This window comes from Theropithecus gelada, chromosome 10 (genome assembly GCF_003255815.1).
Source record: "Theropithecus gelada isolate Dixy chromosome 10, Tgel_1.0, whole genome shotgun sequence".
Lineage (NCBI taxonomy): Eukaryota > Metazoa > Chordata > Mammalia > Primates > Cercopithecidae > Theropithecus > Theropithecus gelada.
In genome coordinates, this window is record NC_037678.1 from 85,058,149 (window position 1) to 85,084,053 (window position 25,905).

A 25,905-nucleotide genomic window follows, 5' to 3' on the forward strand; every position below is an offset into this window, starting at 1 on the left:
AAGTTTACTCTCAATGTAAATGAGTTGATTCCAAGAAACTGGCTACCCCAAGCCATCAAATCATTTAACTTACTCTTTGAATTCTATTCTGAGTTCTGCAATTTGACCAGACTTCACATGCCAAAAGAAACATTTTGGATAGAGAACAAGGAAACTATAATGCTTAGCATTTCTCCATTATAAAGCTGGTTTCCTGAAACCAGAGGATAAGGCTAAAATCCATCATCTTCTAGAAATGACCACTCAGGTATGATAAAAAGCAGAATATGCTAAGTTTCCACTTCTCTGTCCAATTCCCAAGAATCTCATATTCTATAATAGACTTTATTTATCTTAATCTCCTTCTCATCAATAAAATGTCAGTACTAAAAAGCTGTAACAATCAGGAAATAATTTTGAGCAATTCTGACTTTCCTGTGGAGAACTATTCTGGCCCACTAGTCACAAGGGTAAAAGAAACAGGGAAATTTCATAAAATCCTTCTCTTTACAATGCCAGCTTGGAGTTGCTCCAGGAGCAAGCCTTTTGGAGTTCTTGTGTGTGGTATAATGATCAGGGGAAGGCAAAATGCATGAGAACAAATGGTAAGTGCTTACAGTGATTTCTGTACTGACTTACCAAGTATGACCTGAACCTTACCAAACACATTTACACATACACATTTCCTCCACACAATGGAGGAAAGAAAGAATGAGTAGTGCATATGAGGTGCAAACAAGGCTCCCTGGATATAGGAAATCAGATACCAGATAATTTAGGGATTCAAGGAAAAAGAGTAAGGAAAGCTGGCTTTTTAACTATAATTAAGCATAATGAGTACAAAAGGGATAAAATGAAACATAGATGCTTTTGTATATTTCAGCAGAAAAAGCTTTTATATGAAATTTAAATATATGCATAAATTTAAAAATTATACACATATCAACATGCACATATAAACAAATTCGTTTCATACTTTTAATTCTTGATAGACTTTGCTGAGAGGGACCCAGAATGGATATGCTATTAAAAATCAGAGAAAGCACACAAGTAAATAATTATTCCTCTTTCTATTTCCTCTCATTCTTTTATAGAGTTGATCTGACTGGCAATAAGGATATTTCCCGGAAAGGAATCCCTAGTAAATTATTACCCACATTATCAAAAGCCTCCTATATTAAAATTACCCCTTGTATGTAGAAGGGACGAGCTGGCCCTTCCCAATCAGATCAATGATTGTATGCCACAGGACAGACTTGCTTGTAAGTCACTAAATTGCACAAATACTAGCAATTTTAAAAGAATGATTAGTTTATATTGCTTCCATGCACCTCATCTTTTTGTTTAGATTCTAATTGAAAACTACAGATATGAGCTGGCTTACCTATTTTTTTAACTTCTTCAGCAAAGTATGGGTCATTCAAATCAACATCAGAGGGAAGTTCCTCCTCACTGGCCTCTTCAGCAAGAGCCTTAAAGTTGAATATAAAAATACAAAATTTCATTATTATAAGAATTATAATAAATGTATACCAAGAAAAACTATGCATTTTTTTTAAACCAAGTAGTTCAATCTAAAAGTAAACCAGTGGCCAAGCGTGGTGGCTCAGGCCTGTAATCTCAGCACTTCGGGAGGCCAAAGCGGGTGGATCACGAGGTAAGGAGTTCGAGACCAGCCTGGCCAACACAGTGAAACCCCATCTCTACTAAAACTACAAAAAAATTAGCCATGCATGGTGGTGCACACTTGTAGTCCCAGCTACTCAGGAGGCTGAGGCAGGAGAATCACTTGAACCCAGGAGGCGGAGGTTGTGGTGAGCCAAGATCGTGCCACTGCACTCTAGCCTAAGCAACAGAGCGAGACTCCGTCTCAAAAAATAATAATAATAATAATAAAAAAGTAAACCAGTTTTTAAATGGACCAGTTTATAAGCAACTCCCACCTAAATTATTCTGTTTGTTCAACAAATAATTACAGAGGCTGGACGCAGTGGCTCACGTCTGTAATCCCAGCACTTTGAGAAGCTGAGGTGAGCAGATCACTTGAAGTCAGGAGTTCGAGACCAGCCTGGACAACAAGGCGAAACCCTGTCTCTACTAAAAATATAAAAGTTAGCCAGGCATGGTGGCGGGCACCTCTAATCCCAGCTACTTGGCAGGCGAGGCAGGAGAATCGCTTGAACCCAGGAGGCAGAGGTTGCAGTGAGCCAAGATGGTGCAACCACGCTCCAGCCTCGCAACAGGGCGAGACTCCATCTCAAAACAAACAAACAAACAAACAAAAAAATATAGAATACTTAATAAATGCAGGAAACCATGTAAGCCTTTTGGGAGAAATGGAAGTTATCAGATACATGGTTTCTGCCCTCAAAAATTTTACCATCTATTAAAGGAAATCAGACACATAAACACATAAATAGACAAATACATAAATAAAAATAATTCAAGATAGGAAGGGTTAGGAGAGACAAAGTGATGCAAACATTTGAAGGGGAAGATCTGAAGAAGAATACTATTAGATGGGTGATCAGTAATGAGAGGTGGCCTTTTCTCTCATAAAACTGAAAAATGACAGTGACTGAATAACTCGAAATAGTGCATTGTGAATTATCTCTTAAATTACTAGTTACAACAATTTATTTGTTGGTTAATTAAAGAAAATAATTTTTATTATGAAAATTTAAAACAGACATAAAAGTTGTTTAGGACAATGTAATGAACCCTCTGTTCTCATCTCCCAACTTTAACAATTATCTTGTTTTATCTATAAGCTACCCCTAAAAACTGTCAGGCTATTTTTAAGTAAGTTTGCTGGTTAAATTTTTCCTAATCTAATTTGAATAGACTCTTTACTAAATTAGCAAATTTAAATACAGCAATCAAATCTATAAAATAAATAGAACATATGTGAACTAAGATCAGGCTAACCAGACTGAATTTATCTCTAGGAATCTAAAACATCTCTAGCCATTTAAACAAAAATATTTAGAATGCCATTATTGCTAAACATCCTGCATGCAAAAAGAACCACTCAAGCCCTAAAGAGTATTTATTTTGACATTAATGTCCTTTTAAGAACAAGTGCTTCTGGTTTTTTTTTTTTTGAGACAGAGTTTCACTCATGTCGCCCAGGCTGGAGTGTAGTGGCGTGATCTCAGATCACTGCAACCTCTGACTCCCAGGTTCAAGTGATTCTCCTGCCTCAGCCTCCCATGTAGCTGGGATTACAGGCGTCTGCCACCACACCCGGCTAATTTTTTGTATTTTTAGTAGAGACGGGTTTCACCATGTTGGGCAGGCTGGTCTTGAACTCCTGACCTTAGGTGATCCACCTGCCTCAGTCTCCCAAAGTGCCGGGATTACAGGCGTGAGCCACCACGCCCAGCCAAGAACAAGTGCTTCTTTTTTTTTTTTTTTTGAGATGGAGTCTTGCTCTGTTGCCCAGGCTGGAGTGCAGTGGCACAATCTCGGCTCACTGCAAGCTCCACTTCCTGGGTTCACGCCATTCTCCTGCCTCAGCCTCCTGAGTAGCTGGGACCACAGGCGCCCGCCACCATGCCCAGCTAATTTTTTTGTATTTTTAGTAGAGACAGGGTTTCACTGTGTTAGCCAGGATGGTCTCGATCTCCTGACCTCGTGATCAGCCCACCTTGGCCTCCCAAACTGCCGGGTTTACAGGCATGAGCCACCGTGCCCAGCCAGAACAAGTGCTTCTAAGAATTTTTTTTTTTTTTTACCAAACTATTATATGGATTCAGCAGTACCATACTTTCAATGAAGAATATTTGCTATGTATCTACTCACACATTTCTTTAACTGCTTTATAGATCTAAACAACCGCTAGATCAAAATACTAGATAACATGGCATAAAACATGTATTCATTTCTTCAGTCATAATTTTTCAGTATCAAAATTGAAACCACTGAGGAACAAAGGGGCAAAAATATTTTTAACTTGAAGAAAATTCTTGAAACTCTTCTATATACAAAGAACCCGTGGAGTCGGAAAGGATCTGTTGGAGTCAAGTCCAGTACTGAGTATTGTAGGGTATAGAACACCCTGGACATTCAACAATATATTTTGAATGCTGCTGACAAACGAGTCCAGACTCAGCCCAAATGAACGGAAAAAGTAAAAGCATAAGCTCGAAGCTCCCTGCAAATGAAAATCAAACAGAATAGCTGCTACAATTCTCAGAGTGACTACTTTATTGACCCCATAAGGGCCCACTTGAGACATTTCCAGTAAACAGATAACTTAACATTTGTGGAGTTATTTCATTTAAAAGATATTTTGCAGCCTACTGAGTTTGAAAAGGAGTTCTAGGGAAGAAGAGAGTTCGTCAGCACATCAATGGGAGCAGGGCTCTTACCCCATGTGGTGTTACATGTATATTGTTTTCATACATGGGTTCTGGCTCGTAAGTTCCTTAGCCCTTGCTATAGTCCTTTGTGTTCGGTCTTAAGGGCAGGACTGTACTCTTCCCTCCCCTTTCTGACTGTGTATCTTAAGACCTTCCCCAGACAGAGTCCTGCCCTGTACTCTGTGGAAAAGGAATGCTGGCATCACGAAGCTTCCATAAAAAACCAAGAGAAACGAGTTCACAGAGCTTCTGGGTAGCCAGACACATGGAGGTTCCTGGAGGGTGGAGTGCCCACAGAGGCATGGAAGCTCCACACCCCTTCCCCATACCTTACCCTATTTCCTCTGTATCCTTTGTAATATCCTTTATGATAAACCAGCAAATGTGTGTGTTTCCCTGAGGTCTGTGGCCACTCCAGCAAATTAACTGAACCTAAAGAGGGGGTCATGAGAACCCCAACTTAAAGCCAGTCAGTCAGAAATTCTGGATGTTCAGACGTCGGACTGGTGGCTGAAAGGGTGGACACAGTCTTGGGGACTGAGCCTCCAACCTATGGGATCTGAAACTATCTCCAGGTAGTGTTGGAATTGGAGGACACCCACTTGGTGTCCATTGATTAGTGTGTGGAGAAATCTCCCTACCCATTTGGTCACAGAAGTCTTCTTCTGTGTTGACAGCTGTAATGTGAGAGCAGAATAAAAACACAGTCTGACAGAATTTTTCCCAAAACACCCAATTTCTCCATTTTACTATCCATTTCCACAAACACTGACTACAATAGAAGTATAAAAATTACTCCACTGCATCACTCAGCTTTGCATCTCTCTACTTTTACAGCACTAAAAGTCAAAGCTGTACCAAAAACATTATAAGAAGACACAGTATAGAAACAGTATAGTAGAGAACAGAAGAAAGAACACTGGTCTGAGTAATTGTGGATTCTGGTCTCAGCTTGGCCACTGGTATGCTGTGTAACCTCAGATTAATCAGCTAATTTTTTTTTCAATTGTAAAACAGGGTTGGACTAGAATTAATAATTTTAAGATGCCCCAAGTTGCAAAATTTTGTCATTATCAGTGATAATGCTCTAAGGCACACCACCGCCAGAATGCTGCATTTCAGTGACAAGAGCATTTTTAGTGGCAAAAACCTAAGTGATCTGTGCTATTACTGAGAACTCTGGAAAACTCTGGAAAAGATGTTATTCCCTGAACAACGTGAGTCAAATCATATTGTCCACAGACACCATGTTAACACAGAGGAAATACTCTTTTTTTTTTTTTTGAGACAGAGTCTTGCCCTGTCGCCCAGGTTGGGGAGCAGTGGTGCAATCTTGGCTCACTGTAACCTCCACCTCCTGGGGTTCAAGTGATTCGCCTGCTTCAGCCTCCCAAGTAGCTGGGATTACAGATGCGTGATACCACGCCCAGCTAATTTTTGTATTTTTAGTAGAGACGGGGTTTTGCCATATTGGCCATGCTGGTCTCGAACTCCTGACCTTAGGTGATCCACCTGACTTGGCTTCCCAAAGTGTAGGGATTACAAGCATGAGCCACCGCACCCGCCCAGGAAATACTCTTGATAAAGGAATTTAATGACAATAAGGTGATGGATGAGCCATAAGATAATATTGCAAGGCGAAAATGCAGGTTGAGAGATGGAAAGTATGGCATAATTTCACTCATGTTAAAAACCTCTATGTGCACATATCCTCAAGGAAAAAAAGTCTGTATGTACCTCTTTTGCTCAGAAACACCGAACAGAATCATACTGCTTGTATCTAGATATTAACTGAACTATATGTTTTATGTAGGTGGCATGTAAATGTAAAATGTCAGAATGCAGCAGTTGAAGTGGCTCTGGACTGTGACCAGGCTTTGCATGCCATTAGGTGGCCATGCTGAAAATACTTAACTTACTGCATTCTCACTTTCCTCTTTCTTAAAATTGGGATGATGACAAGGCCTACTTCAGTGAGTGGTTACATTTTGAGATAATGGATCCCAAGCACCTGGTACCATCTGATACATGGTTGGTATTCAACAAACATTTGGTCATAATTATCGCTGATACCTTCTGTTTCCTTTTCAGCCTTTTTTTCTCTTTCTTTTTCTCTAAAAATTGTTCCCAAGGGGTCAGTTTATCTTTTCCTTCCAATTTGTTCTTGACCATCTCTTCTGCACTTTCTTTAAGACCTGAGGGAAAAAATCCAAATAGTTTAGCTTAAAATGTCTTATTGTCTGGCAATCACTTAAACATATAATTTACAAAGAAAAATATAATTTACGCATATTTAGTAGAGTAACAAAGATAACATGCAATGGTAAATATCTGTAATACCCCAATATCATACAGTGACATAGGACCAACTTGTACAAAAGTTATTTCCTAATAACAAACAACAATAAACCTAACCAAACAAAATCAAAACAAACCACCAAACAAACCTAGCAACTTGATACATGGTCAAGCCACTAAAGAAAAACACTGTATTTAGGCTCAGGCTTCATTTCTCTAAACTTTTTTGTTTTGAGATGCTAAGAAAACTTCTGAACTAATTCTTCTCAGGATACTAATTAATTTTTGTAGCAAAAGACAAGTGGCTTCTCTTGTCTTTAATTACCCCACGTGCTTCTGTCATCCAAGTGAAAGCCTGTGTTCTCTGCAAACTACTGGTTTTGAACAAAAATTGTTTAGTAAGGAATCCCTGTTGAACTATCCCATGAGCAAAGGATTCTCAATCTTTTCTCAAGCACTCTTGTGAGGCCACATAGAAAAGATCAAAAGGATCACCAAGTTCACATTCTATTTCATATGGTTTAGTTCTTTCAATGCTGCTACTTGCTCTTATATTTCATCTCAAAAAGTCTTTCTTCCTATGATCTGCTGTTCCTGATTCACGTTTCTAGGTATCTTATGCAATAATGAGAGGGGGTAAGAAGGTGGGAGAAAAAGCCCTAAGGCTGATCTATCAGTTTACAAAGACCCTCATTATTGCCAAAGTAAAGGAAATGTAAATACTGTGCTGTCCCCTTTGATAATAAAGATGTTTTTTATTTTGTAGTAGTGTTTAGAGGACATACTTGGGTGGATCTTCAAATATTTAGATGACACAAAATTCATTAAAAAAAATGAGACGTGATCAATCCGGATCATCTTCTCAGACACATTCTAAATTCTAAGAAAGTAGAAACTATACTAAATATAATTCTCTTTTGCTTATGAGTATATAGAGACTGAGAACATGTAGCAATTTGTCTAAGAACATGGAGGTAGGAAGCTGCACAGCTAAATTTTGAATTCCTGGTCATCCTCTCAACTATTATCAGATACACCTAAAATGCTAGTTTGACTTACAGAATGAAGAAATATATAGCCCAATAATAAAATCTAAAACTCTGGGCCTCTGGTTCCTTATCTGCAAAATGAATGGTTTGGATCAGAAGTATGCAACCCTTTCCTCCCACGTGCACTGATTTTTCCCCCTCAAAACATTTGGTAGAAGTAAAAATATATAAAACAACTAAAAGTAGTGCTTTTGGGCCTTGAGCTTCAAAGAGTTTCAAACAGCTGAAATAGATCTCTAAGACCTTCCTTGGTTTTTAACCCAACACTTAATCTCCAAATTTCTATAGCTTAGAAAAGTATTAATGTTAACCTACACACCCAAGGTAACATAGATTTGTTTTTATGACATACTGCTGTTAGGATCTCTAACTTACAGGATGCAAAATCAGAACGTAATTCTCAATTTAAAAATGTTTCTTATGAGAAAAACATAATTCACTTTAGTAAATAGTTTTCAGGAGAAATGTGTAATATAAAACCATGTTTAGATCTCTGATTCAACAGATAAACAGCATCTAAGAAAAGTAAACTGGGATCTTCATTTGAGAGAAAGCAGCAAATTCTGATAAAACAAGTTGATTTCGAATAACAAAATAATTTATGTATTCTACCTGTAGGTGAACACACAATCAGTTCAGTCTCAAATTTTAAATGTACAGTAATATATCATTACATATGATGTTCAATAATCTTTGAAAGTATCCTACTATAATTTCCTCATGCATTAAGATTTTATTACTTCAAAATACTAAATACAGAAATTTTTTCACCAAAAACGTTATTTTCTGATTTTGATCCAAGCTCTTCTTCTAAATCACCACGATGCTAAGGAGGGTTCTGTGTTGTTGTCTCTCAGGTGACTAGAGGACTGGGTTGATGTGTCTCAACCTTTTTTGGAGGCATGGATAGCATGAGATTTTGATAAAAGTTATGGACTCTCTCTCTAGCACTGTACTGGAAAAACTTGCATGCAAAGTTCAGGAGGTTTATGATATCCAAAGATCATCTCTGTGTAATGATCCAAGGGCTTAAGGTAAAGAACATTTATAGGAGCTGAACAGGTCTAGCCTGGGGGAAGATGAAAGTCAATTACCATAACTTTGAAGATTACCAGCATTGACATTTGTAGGTTCTACATCAGAAATTTTCTCAATTTCAGCATTATTGTTATTTTGGACCAGATAATTCTTTGTTGTGACGGGCTATCCTGTACATTGGAAGTTATTTAGCAGTATCTCTGGTTATCCACTAGATGCTAGTAGCCCCAGGTGTTAACAATCAAAAATGTCTCCAGACATTGCCAAATATCCTCTTGGGGGGCAAAATTACCTGTAGTTAAGAATCACTGTTCTAGACAATGATTAAAAATCATTTCTAAAAAAAAGGGCTATGTCAATATTTGAACCACATAAGTGATGGTATCTTATTTGGTGCTTGATTACATAATGTCTTCTTAATTTATAAGTTTCATCTGAGCAGTCCTTTCTTCTAACTAGACCAAAAGCAGCTTAAAGTCACCTTCTTTAGTATTCCATAATATTTAGCATAGTGCCAGACACATAGTAAATACTTAATAAACACTTAATTGATCTGTCTTAAAGGAGGGACTCTTATTTCAAGCCAACTGTTTGATCTTTCATGTTTGGAATATATTCTCTCCAACAGAAAATGAATCAAAACTTTAGGATCGAAATAATGGCCTTCATCCCCAAGTGGTTCATGTGGTTAAAAACAAAAAAAGAAAAGGACCTATAGCTCTAAAATAATTCATGAAATGTTTACTCTTAGGAAATAATGTTTTTCTGGTACTTTGTTTATAACAATAAAGAAACAGTATCTTCAGTTCAATACAGTCTGTAATTTTTTTGCCTGGCTCTCACTTAATACACCCAAATAGTAGCATAAGAAACACATGGAAATAAATGCACCCACCACCATGATAACTTAAAAAATGCTTTGTTCTTGTTGTCATCATGAGGTCATTTAAATCTCTTACCACAGATCACAGTTGTTTATGTTCTAAGTTCTTAAAAATATGCCCATCCCAGAAGCCTCTTGGCATAAGTACAAGAACATTCTTCAGAGATAGTTTTAGCCTCTGAGAGCAGCCACTATGTGACTGAAAAACAACTTCATTATAACTATTTTTAGTTTTGCACAAATTTGTCAAAAAATTTTAAGTGCATATCCAAGGACTTTTGAATTAGTTAAAAATAACATCAATAATTCTACAAGTAAGGGGCAAAAATCTCTCTCAAAGTCAACCACAAACATAGATGACTCAATTATGACAATAACAATTTAAGCACAATCCACTGAGAATTATTCTGGCAGTTTGCATACATATAAAAATATTAAATATCCTTGCAAAACCCACAAAAATAACAGTATAAATTCCTCCTACCTTATTCATTTAAAATATCTGAAAAGTCTTCAAAGGGCAGGAGATGAGTAACTTAAAATAACTCCACTAGGTACTATAATTGGTTTTGGTCATAAAAACAAAATGTACATTTAAACATTTCTGATACAGGCTGAAACTAGCGCTCTTTATTTAAATCTGACTGTGTAACACTCAATTCCAAAAGTAGCTTTTGAAATCTAACCAGCCATCACCACTGCCACCAAAACTCCAAATTTGGAATCCACTTTGATTATAAGGCTTTTTTTTGAGACATAGTCTTGCTCTGTCACCCAGGCTGGAGTGCAATGGCAAAACCTTGGCTCACTGTAACCTCCACCTCCCAGGTTCAAGTGATTTTCCTGTCTCAGCCTCCCTAGTAGCTGGGATTATAGGTGCACGCCACCACACCTGGCTAATTTCTTTTTGTATTTTTAGAAGAGATGGTGTTCACCATGTTGGCCAGGCTGGTCTTGAACTCCTGACCTCAGGTGATCCACCCACCTCGGCCTCCCAAAGTGCTGGGATTACAAGCATGAGCCACCACGCTTGGCCGATTATAAGGCTTCTTAGAGATAAACCACTGGCCATGCCCTGAGGAATGTGTCATCAAAGGCACTCCTTCAAACTCTCCACTACAATGGTTTGGGGAGAAGGAACGACACATTCACTCTCATAACAGGGGTCACAGGATATTTGGTCCAGAAAAGTTAATGGGATCTTTGCCAGGGCCATTTTTTCCTCCCTGGTAAAGTAGGGTGACTATGTGCATAGGATATCCTTAAAGCATATTGGATAAACCAAGTGATCAATCTTTCAAATAAGAAATGTGAAGATCTGAAGTGTTTTGAACTTGGTTCAGGATCTCACAATTTCTTGTATGAACTTCTGTAAATCCCTCTCTCCTAAACCTTTCTTTTTTTTTTTTTTTTTTGAGACAGGGTCTTGCTCTGTTGCCCAGGCTGGAGTGCCGTAGTGCAATCACAGCTCACTGCAGCCTTGACCTCCCAGGCACAGGCAATCCTCCCACCTCAGCCTCCTGAGTAGCAGGACCACAAGTGTACATCACCATACCCAGCTAATTTATTTTACTTTTCGTAGAGATGTAAGTCTCACTATGTTGCCCAGGCTAGTCTTGAACTCCTGGGCTCAAATTATCCTCCTGCCTCAGCCTCCGAAAGTGTTGGGATTACAGGCACAAGCCACCATGCCCAGGCTCTCCTAAACTCTTACAGTACCATGGTCTTCTATTCTCTAGCACTTGTCACAGTTGCAATTATATATTTATTTGTGGAATTTTAAAAATTATTATTAATAGGTTGCAAGCTCCATGAGGGCAAAGGTCATAGCCTGTTCTTCTCTTGACGGTAACTCTAGTGGCCAGTGAAAGGTGTGACATACAGCACACACCTTATAAATGTCTGCTGAATAAAAGAGCAAATAAAAATAAAAAAATTAGTCAAATTTGTTCCCAACCTTACAGTCTAGGAACAACAATGCATAAAATTAAAAAGTAAAATAACAACTAGCCTTGTGAACAATAGTAAATAGCGTAAATGGCCAATCAGCCAGAGCCAACAAATACTCTTTGGGTGCACTTAACACTATGAGAATAGTGTTATATGGAAACACCACACACAGTCATAGGATAATAAGGATAAGGGTACAGGAAGCTGCTTAGAATAGGTGATTGCTTCTCATATAACCCTCAATTCTATATCTTCCAAAACATTCAATGAAGTATCCATAAAAAATATGCCCAAGGTATGCGATGAATGAACACGTGTTAATACTTTTTTTTGTTGCTGATTGTCTAAAAGCTATTTAACTGGGTAGAAATTGTTTTACATTTGTCTTGAATTTAGGCTTATCATATTCTTCTTCCAAATCGCCTTTTACCTTCCCTTGAAATGATATCTTCCATTTACAATCATATTCAGTTTACTGTAAATCAACCTGCCCCTTCTTAGAATCAAATATTCTTAAAAACTAACTTCAAATACAAAACAACATTTGGGCCTCATTAGGGAGCTATTGTTTCCTGTATTTGCCTGTACTTTATTTGTATGTTTTCTTTGCCTTTCGAGTAGTTTGTAATCACAATGTACACAATATCAAGCTATCCTAGTACTGACAAACTAAAATTCTGGCCAAGTCTGGCGAAGCCATTCTGCTAATTAGTTTATGGCAAAGAAGACTGAAGAACTACTTGTTCTATTGTTATTTTTATACATGTTTACAGACAAGGTAGAAAATAAATGAAAACTTTTAAATGTAAGGAAACAAAAGGAATTTCTTGGAATCCAGTCACAGTAAGAAAGCTCAAACAGAATATTTCAAACAGAAATATTAAACTAGATTAGACGCAAGGAGTTTTCCTTGGGGACAAACACTAATCTGCTATGGTCTTATAGGGATCTTTGGTTGTAATGGATTGCTGGCCAAGAAGCCAAGACACAGAGTTTGAAGCCTGATCACAGTGGGAGGTCCCAGCAGAGACCACTACATTAAGCCAAGATGCTTAAGGGTGCTCTCAGTGGGTGATGTTCCTCCCCCCACAAATCAGAGAGAACACATGCCTGTTTGGGCTTTGGTTATGGGGAGAAACAGGGAAGTAAAAATACATTTTTCCCCATAGAATTTATAACCACAAACCCCTGGGTTTGTGGCTGGAATTCACACTACTTGTGTGGCCCAAAATAATCCAATCCAAAAACTTAGCTTCAATTGGTGTTGGATTGGAAGTGCCCTTAGGCATCTGGCAAATATTTTTTAAAAGAAGTACTTTGACCCAGGCTTCTGCAATTCCCTTAGGTAAAGATTCAAGAACAATGAGATCACAATCAAACTTCAAACAGAAACAAACGATAAGAACCATAAAGACTATGAATATTGGAATTATCAGATACAGGATATAAATCAGCACTTTTAAAAAACAAAAGAGGAAATTAAAAGACAGACTAACAAAAGGATAAGACTAGAAAAAAAAAATAAATAGCACACCAGACAAAGGTAAAGAAAGAATTAATGAACTGAAAAACAAAAGTGAAGAAATTACCCAGCATGTTGTAGAGATTCAAAGGGATGGAAAATATGAGTTACCAGATTCAGAGTTAGAATGTACCACAGGTATCAAACAGGATTTCTAGAAGGAGAAAACAGAGAAGATTGGGAAAATGTAATACTTCAAGAGAAAATGGTGGAAAAGTTTTCAGAACTAATGAAAGATGATAATCTTCAGAATTCTGGGTATTTAATTTTAAGCAAGATTAAAGCTAACAAGCAAAAAATGACCTACATCAGAGTGCAACTCTAGAACACCTAAGACAATGAAAATATCTTCAAAGCCAGGTACCCAAGACAGCACTGTAGGGCAAGACCACATGTCTCCCGACAGGATTCAAAAGTGGGCCCTGAGGGATTAAAATACTTGTTTTTTAGTCACACTGGCTTCCTGACTTGAACAGGAGTCAACAAGTCTTGTGAGCTCACAGTAAAATTGACCCTTCCCAGAAAGAGGCTAAGAGGGGGATTGGCTTGGTGCATCCAAGATAATACTCTTCCCTCCCTAATCCTCAATATTCACAGCCCCACTATCACAATCTGCCCCCAGAAATCATCCCACTAGGAATAATCTCTTTATGCCTTTTCTCCCTATTCATTTTGGTCACTGCAAAAAGCCCCTAATCATCATGTTCCCCTTAATATCCCATGTTCTCATCCCTAGAAGGTAACGATACATCCTTTCTTCTGCCCCATTCTCTGCCAACTCTCTACCACTAAATTCTGTGGAATTCACAGTACACCATCAGCAGAATCTCATTATATCTCTGAACATTTTCTTTATCTTGTTCTAATTGAAACTTGGCTCTCTACCAAGGATACTGCATACTACAGTCCTTTCAATTGTTGCTGTTGGGTTGTATTTTAGCTTGTTTTCTTCACAGAACCCCCATACCCACTGGCCTAGAGGTGGGCTAGCTGTGGTGGTCATCAATGTTCTTCATCCAGTTTTCTGAAGTGTGGTACTGGTCTAGGGATAGGCAGACCAACTGACCAGTAAAACACAGAGTCAAGCAACAAACCTACAGTTCTAAAACTCTGGTACATGAGAGGTGACATGTCAGATTACTAGAGGAAAGGAGAGATTATACCACAAAGACAAAAAAGGTTTTCTATATGGCACAAGATAAAATCAGGTCCCTACCTCATATCAAAAAAACACGACTCCAGATGGATCAAGGACTTAAATGTCCCAAACCTTGCATCTTTTAGTAAAAAATCAAAGGGAACATTCTTCTCATCTGGACAAAAAAAGGTTTCTCAGATAAAACAGAAAATATTAACTATAAAAGATAAATCTGACAATATTAAAATCAAGTATTCTTGTTCATTAGATGACAGAAGAAAGTGGGAGAAGAGAGGAATTACAAATTAGAAGATATTTGCTGTCTTATATAAGACAAAGGATCAGTATCAGAAGTAAATAAAGAGTTGCTAAAAGCCAACAGGAAAAGCACAAACAGTATAACAGAAAAATGGTCAAAAAACATCTACTAGTATTTCACAGAGAAGGAAACATGTATGTTCAGTCTCATTGGTGACAAGAGAAATGCAAATCAAACGCTGCTGGTGGAAATGTCAAGTAATATCACCACCCTCATAAAGTTCAACATTCATGGTTGGGCATGGTGGCTCATGCCTATAATCCCAGCACTTTGGGAGGCCAAGGCGGGTGGATTACCTAAGGTCAAGAGTTCAAGACCAGCCTGGCCAATGTGGCAAAACCCTGTCTCTACTAAAAATACAAAAAATTAGCTGGGTGTGGTGGCGGACACCCGTAATCCCAGCTATTTGGGAGGCTGAGACAAAAGAATTGCTTGAATCCAGGAGGCGGAGGTTGCAGTGAGCCAAGATCGTGCCATTGCACTCCAGCCTGAGCGACAGAGTGAGACTCTGTCTCAAAAAAAAAAAAAAAAAATCAACATTCATATACCTTATGACTCAGCAATTATACTCCTACACAAATACCCAGAAAAACTTAAACCTGTACTAGGGGACATGCATAGAAATGTTCCCAACAGCATGATTCATCATAGTAATACCTAAGAACAACTGAAATGTGACAGGAGAATGAACATATAAACTATAGTATAGAAGTTAAGTGGATGGGCCGGGTGTGGTGGCTCACACCTGTAATCCCAGCACTTTGGGAGGCTGAGGCGGGCGGATCACGAGGTCAGGAGATCAAGACCATCCTGGCTAACACGGTGAAACCCTGTCTCTACTAAAAATACAAAAAATTAACCACGCATGGTAGCGGGTGCCTATAGTCCCAGCTACTGGGGAGGCTGAGGCAGGAGAATGGTGTGAACCCGGGAGGCGGAGCTTGCAGTGAGCTGAGATCACGCCACTGCACTCCAGCCTGGGTGACAAAGCAAGACTCGTCTCAAAACAAACAAACAAACAAAAATAAAAAACAAAAACAAACAAACAACAAAAGAAATGGATGACCTACAGCTACACAAAATAAATCTTAGCAATATAAAGTGAAAAAAAAAAATCAGTCCCAAAATGATTTAAACGTATCCCAAACACACCCACACTTCCTCCCACATTAACAAAGTTAACTTTAATATCACAGATATGTGCAAATATCACCACAATTTTAGAACATTTTCATCTCCTCAAAAAGAAACCCTGTCCCCGACCCTCCCTCCTGTGGCAAACACTAGCCTACTTTCTGTCTCTATAGATTTCCTTGTTCTGGATACTTTTGATAAAGTATGTGGTCTTTTTGACTGTCTTCTTTCACTTAGCATAGTATTTTCAAGGTTCATCTATGTTGTAGCATGCATCAGCATTTCATTCCTTTTTATGTACCCATATCTCTTAAGAATATTTATCAAGGATATAAAACTATACACAATGTTCCAAAGAAGACATACAAATGGCCAACAGGTATATGAAAAAGTGCTCAACATCACTAATCATCAGAGAAATGCAAATCAAAACCATGATGAGGTATTACTTCATAGTTTTTAGGATGGGTATTATAAAAAAGACAAGAGATAACAAGTGCTGGTGAGGGTGTGTACACTGTTGGTGGGATTATAAATTGGTACAGCTAATATGGAAAACAGCATGGAGGTTCCTCAAAAACTTAAAAACAGAACTACCGTAAGATCCAGCAATCCCACTTCTGGGTGTATATCCAAAGGAAATGAAATCAGTATCTTGAAGAGACATCTGAACCCCTATGTTCATTGCAGCATTATTCGCAATAACCAAGATAGGGAAACAATCTAAATGTCCATCAACAGATGAATTAATAAATAGTGGTAAATATATACAACGGAATATTATTCAGCTACAAAAAAGAAAATCCTGCCATTTGTGACAACACAGATGATCCTAGAGAACATATTATGTTCGGTGAAGCCAGACACAGAAAGATAAATACCTAGTAGAGTTCATGTGGAATCTAAAAAAGTCAAACTCAGAAGCAGAGAGTAAAACAGTGGTTGCCAAGGGCTTGCTTGAGGGTGGGGAAAATGGGGAGATGTTGGTCAAAAAATAGGAATGTTCAGTTACAAGATGAATAAGTTCTGGGATCTAGTGTACAGAATGGGTGGTGATGGATGTGTTAATATCACGTAGTAATCATTACACAATGTATATGTATATTAAATCACACTGTATAACTTAAATATATTCAATCTTTGTCAGTTAAATATTTTTAAAAACCTATATACAATGGAAAGTAAATGAATAAATACTGAAATCTGGATAATGGTTTCCTCAAGTATAGAGTGGCAGGAGAGGATCAAACAGGTAAATATAAGTTATTGCAAGGTTCTAGCTTTCGTAGTGGGTGGTGGGTTCACTTATTCATTATAACAAACAAACAAACCAATCAATAAAAAGAGGCCCATGCTGGACTATTGATGAGAGACTGTCTTAATCTATAGATTATGATTACTCCAATTATGTACACCAGAGATACTTAAAGAGGTTAAGTTTAATGAATTTGACCATACCACACTTCTGTTCTTCAAAAGACACTATAAAGTAAAATCACAAACCAGGAAGAGACATCTGCAAAACACATTACTGATAAAAGACCAGCCCAGAATATATGAAGAACTCCTAGGAATCAGAATCAATAAAGAATACATGAATAGACATTTCACATATGAGGAAAAACAATTAGTAACCAGGTAAATGCCTAAGTATTACTTTAAAAACTAAAGTCAGGTTACATCATCTCCATTTCCCGTCTCACACAGGGTGAAAGCTAAAGTCCATCCAGGGGTGTAGAAAACCCTTTGTGATTTGGCTGCCTCTCTGACCTCATCTTCTGCTTTCCATACCCTGGCTAACTGTGTTCCAGTCACACTGGCTGCCTCATTCCTGGATACATCAGTCATGTTCCCCCTCAAGGCGTTTGCATTTGTTGCTTCCTCTCCCTGAAATGCTCTTTCCTAGGATAACACATGGTGACTACCGTCATTTCTATTAGGTCTTTGTTAAAGTGTCACTGTCTCGGTGAAGCCTTCCCTGACTGTCCAATTTAAATTGCTACTCATTCCCAACCATAAACTTCTTATTCCCCATGTAGGCTTTAGGCTTTTGTTTCCACCAGCTTTAATCACCACCTGAGATAGCATATATTTTGCTTATTTTCTTACTAACTTCTCTTCCTCCCCAGGCCACACACAATAGAATGCAGAGCCCATTGAAGGCCTGGACCTTTGTCTATTCTGTTCAATACTCCATGACAAGAACAGAGTCAGGTACATAGTAGGAACTCTCAATATCTGGGAATACACATACTAAAACCATGAGACATCATTACTTACGTACTCAAACAGCAAAAAAGAAAAAGCCTGATAGTATCAGTTAAAGGTAAGGATAAAGAACTATGGGAACTCATGCTACTGGTGAGAGTATAAGATGGCACAAGCATTTGGGAAAACACTTTGGCATGACCTAGTGGAGGTAATTATGAGCATGTTACAACCAAGAAATTCTACATATATCCAAGAAATTCCATGCATATCTTCGTGATAAGTCCAAGAATATTCACAAAGGCACGGTTCCATAACCAAAATAAAGTATCATAACTAGCAATAGAACAGATACATTGTGATATAGTTATACAATGTAATTCTCTGTAGCCATGAAAATGAATGAACCATATACACATATATGGATATGGCTAACTCTCAAAAACAGAATGTTTAATTTTATTTTTTATTTTTTAGAGATGGAGTCTTGCTCTGTGGCCCAGGCTGGAATGTAATGGTGCGATTTTGGCTCACTGCAACCTCCCCTTCCCAGTTTCAAGCGGGTCTCCTGCCTCAGCCTCCCAAGTGGCTGGAATTACTGGCGTCTGCCACCAAACCCAGCTAACTTTTGTATTTTTTTTAGTAAAGACGGAGTTTCACCATGCTGGCCAGGATGGTCTTGAACTCCTGACCTCAGGTGATCTGCCCACCTCAGCCTCCCAAAGTGCTCGGATTATAAGCATGAGCCACGACACCTGGCCCAGAATGTTTACATTTTAAAAAGGCAAATGACAAGAATACACAGACGATGCTTTTATAAAGTTCAAAATTAACAAAACTACATATAGACTATTTAGGGATAGATGTATCTGTGGTAAAACTACATAGAAAAGAAAAAGAATGATTAACACATAACTGAGAAGTCACACAGAGGACTGCAGACACTGGTAATGTCTGTGGCTATATGTGCTCATTTTATTTTTATTACTATTATTTGAGACAGAGTCTTGCTCTGTCACCCAGACTGGAATGTAGTAGCATGATCTCAGATTACTGCAACCTCCGCCTCCCAGGCTCAAGAGATTCTTGTGCCTCAGCCACCTGAGTAGCTGGGATTATAGGTGTATACCACCATGCCTGGCTAACTTCTGCATTTTTATTAGAGATGAGGGTTTCATCATGTTGGCCAGGCTGGTCTTGAACTCTTGGCCTCAAGTGATCTACCTGCCTTGGCCTCCCAAAGTGTTGGGATTACAGATGTGAGACACCACGCCCAGTCCATTTTATTTTTCTTTAAACTGTAAATACATATTTTAATATATAAATATATACATATATATTGCATTTCTTTATGACTTTTTCCTCACAATGAAGTATAAACATTTTTAAAAAGACAGTAAAAGAATGTTTACCCTTTGACAACTGTGTGCTAAACAGCTTTCACCTGCCTCTTTGTCAGTTAATCCCCATCAAAAATGATAACTTAAACCTAAATTTTCTGACTTCGAGGCCTCTATGCTCTCCATAATCACAATAAACTGTTAATGCTATCCCAAATTTCATTATAAGCAGACCCTACAGATTGCATTTGAAAAATCCACCTGTAAACTTGGGTGCCTAATCATTTTCCTCCTTGGAAGTTTCCTGTCCACAGAAGCTATGAATATAGAAGGATATACTGAGGCTGGGGTACAACCAAAACAGCATTTCTAAGTCAATTTCAAAAACTTCTTTGTTATAAAAAACAAAGGGAAATGATAAACACTTCAATTTCCCTAGCATTCAAATATTTAAGAACAATTATAACAGTCACAACTAAATTCAAACTTGATTTTTCTTGTTGCAATCTAAATATTTTCTTCCATATTTGAGTGAGTTTATGTAAGTTAACCATAATTCCTCTACTTTTAAAAAAAGACTTTCCAAATAACTACTAAGAAAGCAGTACCTTCCCAAACATTTTCCTACATGGTAGACACAATGACAATGTCTGTACACCATGATAGAGAAAACGGAGGAAACAACCAGAGAAGAAAACAGCCTAGGGGCTCTGGTGGGCCTAAGGATGAAAGGGATCAAGATTGTGGCTAATTTGTCATCCACTGGTGGTAGGCTGGTTGGGAATCCTTGAAATAGAGTAATCCTTTAAGGTTTACTCTTTCAACTTTTTTTTTTTTTTGAGACGGAGTCTCACTCTGTCACCAGGCTGGAGTGCAGTGGCGCAATCTCGGCTCACTGCAAGCTCCACCTCCCGGGTTTACGTCATTCTCCTGCCTCAGCCTCCCGAGTAGCTGGGACTACAGGCGCCCGCCACCTCGCCCGGCTAGTTTTTTGTACTTTTTAGTAGAGACGGGGTTTCAGTGTTAGCCAGGATGGTCTCGATCACCTGACCTCGTGATCCGCCCGACTCGGCCTCCCAAAGTGCTGGGATTACAGGCTTGAGCCACCGCGCCCGGCCTACTCTTTCAACTTTTGTATTTGTAATTAACTGCCTACTTCACTGGCAGTGTCCTTTACACAGTATTTGAAAGAGTATACCGGAGAAAAATGAGTTGTATATTTAAAAAAAAAAAAAAAAAAAAAAGGGCAGGGCGCAGTGCCTCATGCCCGTAATCCCAGCATTTTGGGAGGCCGAGGCAGGCGGATCACAAGGTCAAGAGACAGAGACAGACCATCCTGGCCAACATGGTGAAACCTCGTCTCTACTAAAAGTACAAAAATTAGATGGGCGTGGCACCTGTAGTCCCAGCTACCCGTGAGGCTGAGGCAGAGGCAGGAGAATCACTTGAACCTGGGAGGTGGAGGTTGTAGTGAACCGAGATGGTGCCACTGCACTGCAGCCTGACGACAGAGCGAGACTCTGTCTCAAAAAAAAAAAACAAAAAGAGAGAGAGAGAGAAAATATAGAATGAGGGTAATAGAGAATCAAAATAATATTAAAATTTAGAACTTCAATACAGTCACATGTCAGTTAATGATGGAACATTTTCTGAGAAATGTGTTAGGCATTTTTATTGTTGTGCAAACATTAAAACTGAGTATACTTACACAAACCTAGATGGTGTATAGCTTACTACACATCCAGGCTAATGTTAAGACCTTTCTATCATTGTGTGAACATCATAATAGAGTATACTTACACAAACCTAGATGTTATGGCTTATTACACATCTAGGTTATACGGTATGACCTATTGCTCCTAGGCTACAAACCTGTACAACATGTTACTGTACTGAATGCTGTAGGCAACTGGAACACAACAGTAGTATTTGTGTATCTAAACATAAAAAAGGCAATGTGCTGTGCAAAAACATTATGACAGCACTAGTTGATAGGAACTTTTCAGCTGCACTATAAGTCTTATGGGACCACTGTTGTATATGCAGTCCACCGTTGACTGAAATGTTGTTATACAGGGTATGACTGCATTTTCCACAGCTTGTCTTATAAAGCTCTATTTCTATTCTTATCAATTCTCTGATGACAGAATCTACTAAAAATCTGTGACAGTTCTTCTGTCTCCTAGTTTTATGATCTTAAGCAAGTCTATACCTCAGTTTTCTCTTCTGCAAATGGGGTACTAACCACCTTGAATAATTTAATGTAATATTGTGTATGAAGCATCCAGAATAGTTCCTGATGCAGCACAGGCAACCAATAAGTGCAAACTTCCCCTTCCTCCCTCAAAGGATCTTTTTTTTTTTTTGAGACGGAGTCTTGCTATGTCCCCCAGGCTGGAGTGCAGTGGCGTGATCTCGGCTCACTGAAACCTCCACTCCCGGGTTCATGCCATTCTCCTGCCTCAGCCTCGCAAGTAGCTGGGACTACAGCACCCGCCACCATGCCCGGCTAATTTTTTTTGTATTTTTAGTAGAGACGGGGTTTCACCATGTTAGCCACAATGGTCTTGATCTCCTGACCTCATGATCCGCCCACCTCGGCCTCCCAAAGTGCTGGGATTACAGGCGTGAGCCACCGCGCCCGGCCCCTCAAAGGATATTTTAAAATGTAATGCTTCTGGATCAAAATTATGCATCTAAGAATTAAATTTTTAAAATTCCCCTGTTTACAGCAATGGGATCCTAAAATAAAACATGTTTTATGACGCTCTAAGCTGACAATGCTTAGGAAAAGTGTGGTTAAGTCCTACAGAGACAGACTTGCGATTATTATTTTTTTGAGATGGAGTCTTGCTCTGTTGCCCAGGTTGGAGTGCAATGGCATGATCTCGGCTCGCTGCAACCTACACCTCCTGGGTTCAACCGATTCTCCCGCCTCAGCCTCCCAAGTAGCTTAGATTACAGGCACCTGCCATCATGCCAGGTTAATTTTTTTTTTTTTTTGTATTTCTGTAGCGGACAGGGTTTCACCATGTTGTGATCCACCCGCCTTGGCCTCCCAAAGTGCTGGGATTACAGGTGTGAGCCACCGCACCCAGCCCAGACTTCAAATTATTAGGAAAGCATATACCTCCAAAGTGTATGCTTCAATTTACTAAGAAAGCACATCATTCCAAACACCAATGGGAACTCAGTGGTTACTCATCTTTGGGCACACACAGGGTCAGGTTTTCAAGGTCATGCTAAAGAATTTTACAGATAAAAGTTTTCCACATCACTGAATGAGTAGACTGAGCTAAGGATATATCTTTTTTGTGTTTTTTATTTTTTAATTTTTTTGAGATGGGTCTTGCTCTGTCACCCAGGCTGGAGTATAGTGGCATGATCTCAGCTCACTGCAACCTCCACTTGCCGGGGTTTAAGAGATTCTCCTGTCTCAGCCTCCCAAGTAGCTCGGACTATAGGCACGAGCCACCATGCCTGGCTAATTTTTGGTATTTTTAGTAGAGACGGGGTTTCATCATGTTGGCCAGTCTGGTCTCTAACTTCTGACCTCAGGTGATCTGCCCACCTTGTCCTCCCAAAGTGCTGGGATTACAGGCAGAGACACCATGCCCAGCCAGGTATATCTTTTGATAGCTATTTGATGACCGCTATCCCACCACCCACCCTCAGTGAAGATTAAATTGAAGAAGGAAAGTACCCTCTCACTCCCACATAAAACCAGCAGATTCAGTTTGCCCAGCCACCAGTTCAAGCCACAGGAGGTTTTACTGGCTTCACCACAGACCTCAATGCCAAAAATTACCATTGCATATTGAATACAGTGAGTAACTGTCTACAACAGTCTAACTGAAAAGACACTGAGAAAGGTTGCAAATCTTTCAGAGGACACAAAATGGCAATATGGCCCCAGAGTGAGATTAAATTTTGTATCAAACCAAATATCTACAGAAAAGTTACTTATGCCCTATCTAGGCTGGGCCCTGTGGCTCACGCCTGTAATCCCAGCACTTTGGAAGGCCAAGGTGGGTGGATCACCTGAGTTCAGGAGTTCGAGACCAGCCTGGCTAACTTGGTAAAATCCCATCTCTACAAAAAAAATAAATAAATAAAAATTAGCTGGGTGTGGTGGCGTGTGCCTGTAGTACTGGCTACTCGGGAGGCTGAGGCAGGAGAATCGCTCGAATGCGGGAGGGAGAGGTTGCAGTGAGCCAAGACAGCCCCACTACACTCCAGCCTGGGAGACAGAGCAAGACTCCCTCTCGAAACAAACAAACAAACAAACAAGTAAAGTACTTACGCCCTATCCTTTTCTTGGCTCCAAAACCTGAAACTATGGTAGAAATTAGATTTTATTTTGTGTATAATTTTATCGGTATTTCTGAGCTTTCAAAAGCTAAATGACAGAAAGTTCTCCAGTTGGCACAACAAATTAATACAATACTTTCAAAAAGCAGGGCATGGTGGCTCATGCCTGTAATTCCAGCGCTTTGGGAGGCCAAGGAGGGAGAACAGCTTGAGGCCAGGATTTTGGGGCCAGCCTGAGCAACGTAGTAAGAGCCCAGCTCTACAAAAAATAAAAAATGAACTAGGTAGACATGGTGGCACACACTTGTGGCCCTAGATGCCTGGGAGGCTGAGGTAGGAGGATCGCTTGAGCCCATGTGTTCCGGGTAACAAGGAGTCATGACTGAACCACTGCATTTCAGCCTGGGCAACAGAACAAGATCTTGTCTCTTAAAAAAATAAATAAATAACACTTGAGAAGAGATACGAAGATGCTATACTCAAAAACGTATCTGTGAGAAAATGTAATAAAAGGTTACTATGTTATCCATCTAGCAAAACTTTATGAAGAACCTACAGCATAACATCAGGGCCCAACTTTTCAATTTTGCAATAATGAAACTGTTAAAGCAAGTAGTATGACTGAGTTCTGTCAAAATAACACACGGAACACATGCAATGAAAAGTGACAGCTTACTAGCCAGGCAGTTAGAATACAGATAGAATGACGAAGGACCACCACAAATAGAATAGCAAAAGTTTTGCTTTCCAGACCAAAGAATTCACAACTTCAAACAAATCAGCATAGCTGTGGGCTATGGGAAAACAATACATGTGACAAGTTTTCTTTTCTTGAGCTCCATTGGGGCACACTGCAAGTTTAAGGCATAGTTATAAAAAAAAAAAGGTATTAACAGTATGGTCTAGAAACAGTGGCTACATATGCAAACAGCGGGAAGGACTATATTAACAGAATCATCCTAGATCTTTGCAACCAGAGGATCTTGCTGATTTACACATTTTAACTGGATTCCTGTGGGGGGATGTGGGAGGGAACCAGATCAATTAACCTGAAACTTCATAAGGCATTGCAATTATAGCACTTTCTGAAACTACTAGTATAAAAATATCCTTGCTTTTTGCATTAAATCTTTTTAAAAAGCTTCTTGGAAAGTCTCTTTTTAAAAATCAAATCGGCCGGGTGTGGTGGCTCATGCCTGTAATCCCAGCACTTTGGGAAGCCGAGGCGGGCAGATCACAAGGCCAAGAGATCAAGACCATCCTGGCCAACCAACATGGTGAAATCTCCTCTCTACAAAAAAATACAAAAATTAGCTGGGCGTAGTGGCGCACGCCTGTAGTCCCAGCTACTCGGGAGGCTGAGGCAGGAGAATGGCGTGCACCCGGGAGGCGGAGCTCGCAGTGAGCCAAGATCGCACCACTGCACTCCAGCCTGGGCGACAGAGCAAGACTCTGTCTCAAAAAATAAAACAAAATAAAATAAGGCTGGGCGTGGTGGCCCACGCCTGTAATCCCAGCACTTTGGGAGGCCGAGGCGGGTGGATTACAAGGTCAAGAGATCGAGACCATCCCGGCCAACAAACATGGTGAAACCCCATCTCTACAAAAAATACAGAAATTAGCTGGGCATAGTGGCCCACGCCTGTAGTCCCAACTACTCCGGAGGCTGAGGCAGGAGAACCACTTGAACCCGGAGGGCGGAGGTTGCAGTGAGCCGAGATAGCGCCACTGCACTCCTGCCCGGGCGACAGAGGAAGGTCTCGAAAAATAAAAAAATAAAAAAATAAAAAAAAAAAACAATCAATATTATTAAGAGACAAAACAGTCTACCAAATAATTCAAGAAGCACTGAGAAAATAAGCAGCAATCATATGTAGGAAATGTATTAGCATCATTTTTAGATAACTCTAACTGCTTCTCATTTTTATTACACATTTCAAACATGACTCCAATCTTTTTTGCACAGTATGAAGTTATAGCTTATTGCCTTACAAACTCTTCAGAGTCAATCTGTTAACTGGATGATTCAAGGAAGGAGCTCATGCTTAGGTTTTAAAATTCTAGCCACTTACTAGCTTTGTGACTTCTTACAAGTTACAAGAGTGCACTGTGACCTGGTTTCCTTCCCACCACCAAAATCTGAGGCAAACTACAAATTCTTTTAGCTTATTTATTTTAAGTTCAGGTTTTCCATTTAATGCCCTCTCCTATACTCAATTCAAAATTTTAAACATCTGGTTATTTTAAAAGTTCTGACCAAAAAAAAAATTGTGAATATATTTCAAATAATGAGTACATTGGCAATAAATGAAAAGGAGCCAAAACTAAACAGTGAACAGGTTTTGAGACGTCTAAAAACTAAAATGATTGAA

At 39.2% G+C, this 25,905-nt stretch overlaps 1 protein-coding gene across 2 annotated transcripts in view; it reads right to left on the minus strand.

The window, feature by feature from the left end:
• The window catches only part of ESF1 (ESF1 nucleolar pre-rRNA processing protein homolog), a 69,124-nt gene that overhangs the window by 12,492 nt on the left and 30,727 nt on the right, over positions 1-25,905 (minus strand). For both annotated transcript variants that reach the window (XM_025400548.1, XM_025400549.1), the window contains exons 10-11: positions 6,417-6,538; positions 1,364-1,451 (exon numbers count right to left, since the gene is read on the minus strand). In XM_025400548.1, the coding sequence (XP_025256333.1) occupies positions 1,364-1,451; positions 6,417-6,538 (210 nt within the window). The remainder of the gene's footprint in view (positions 1-1,363; positions 1,452-6,416; positions 6,539-25,905) is intronic.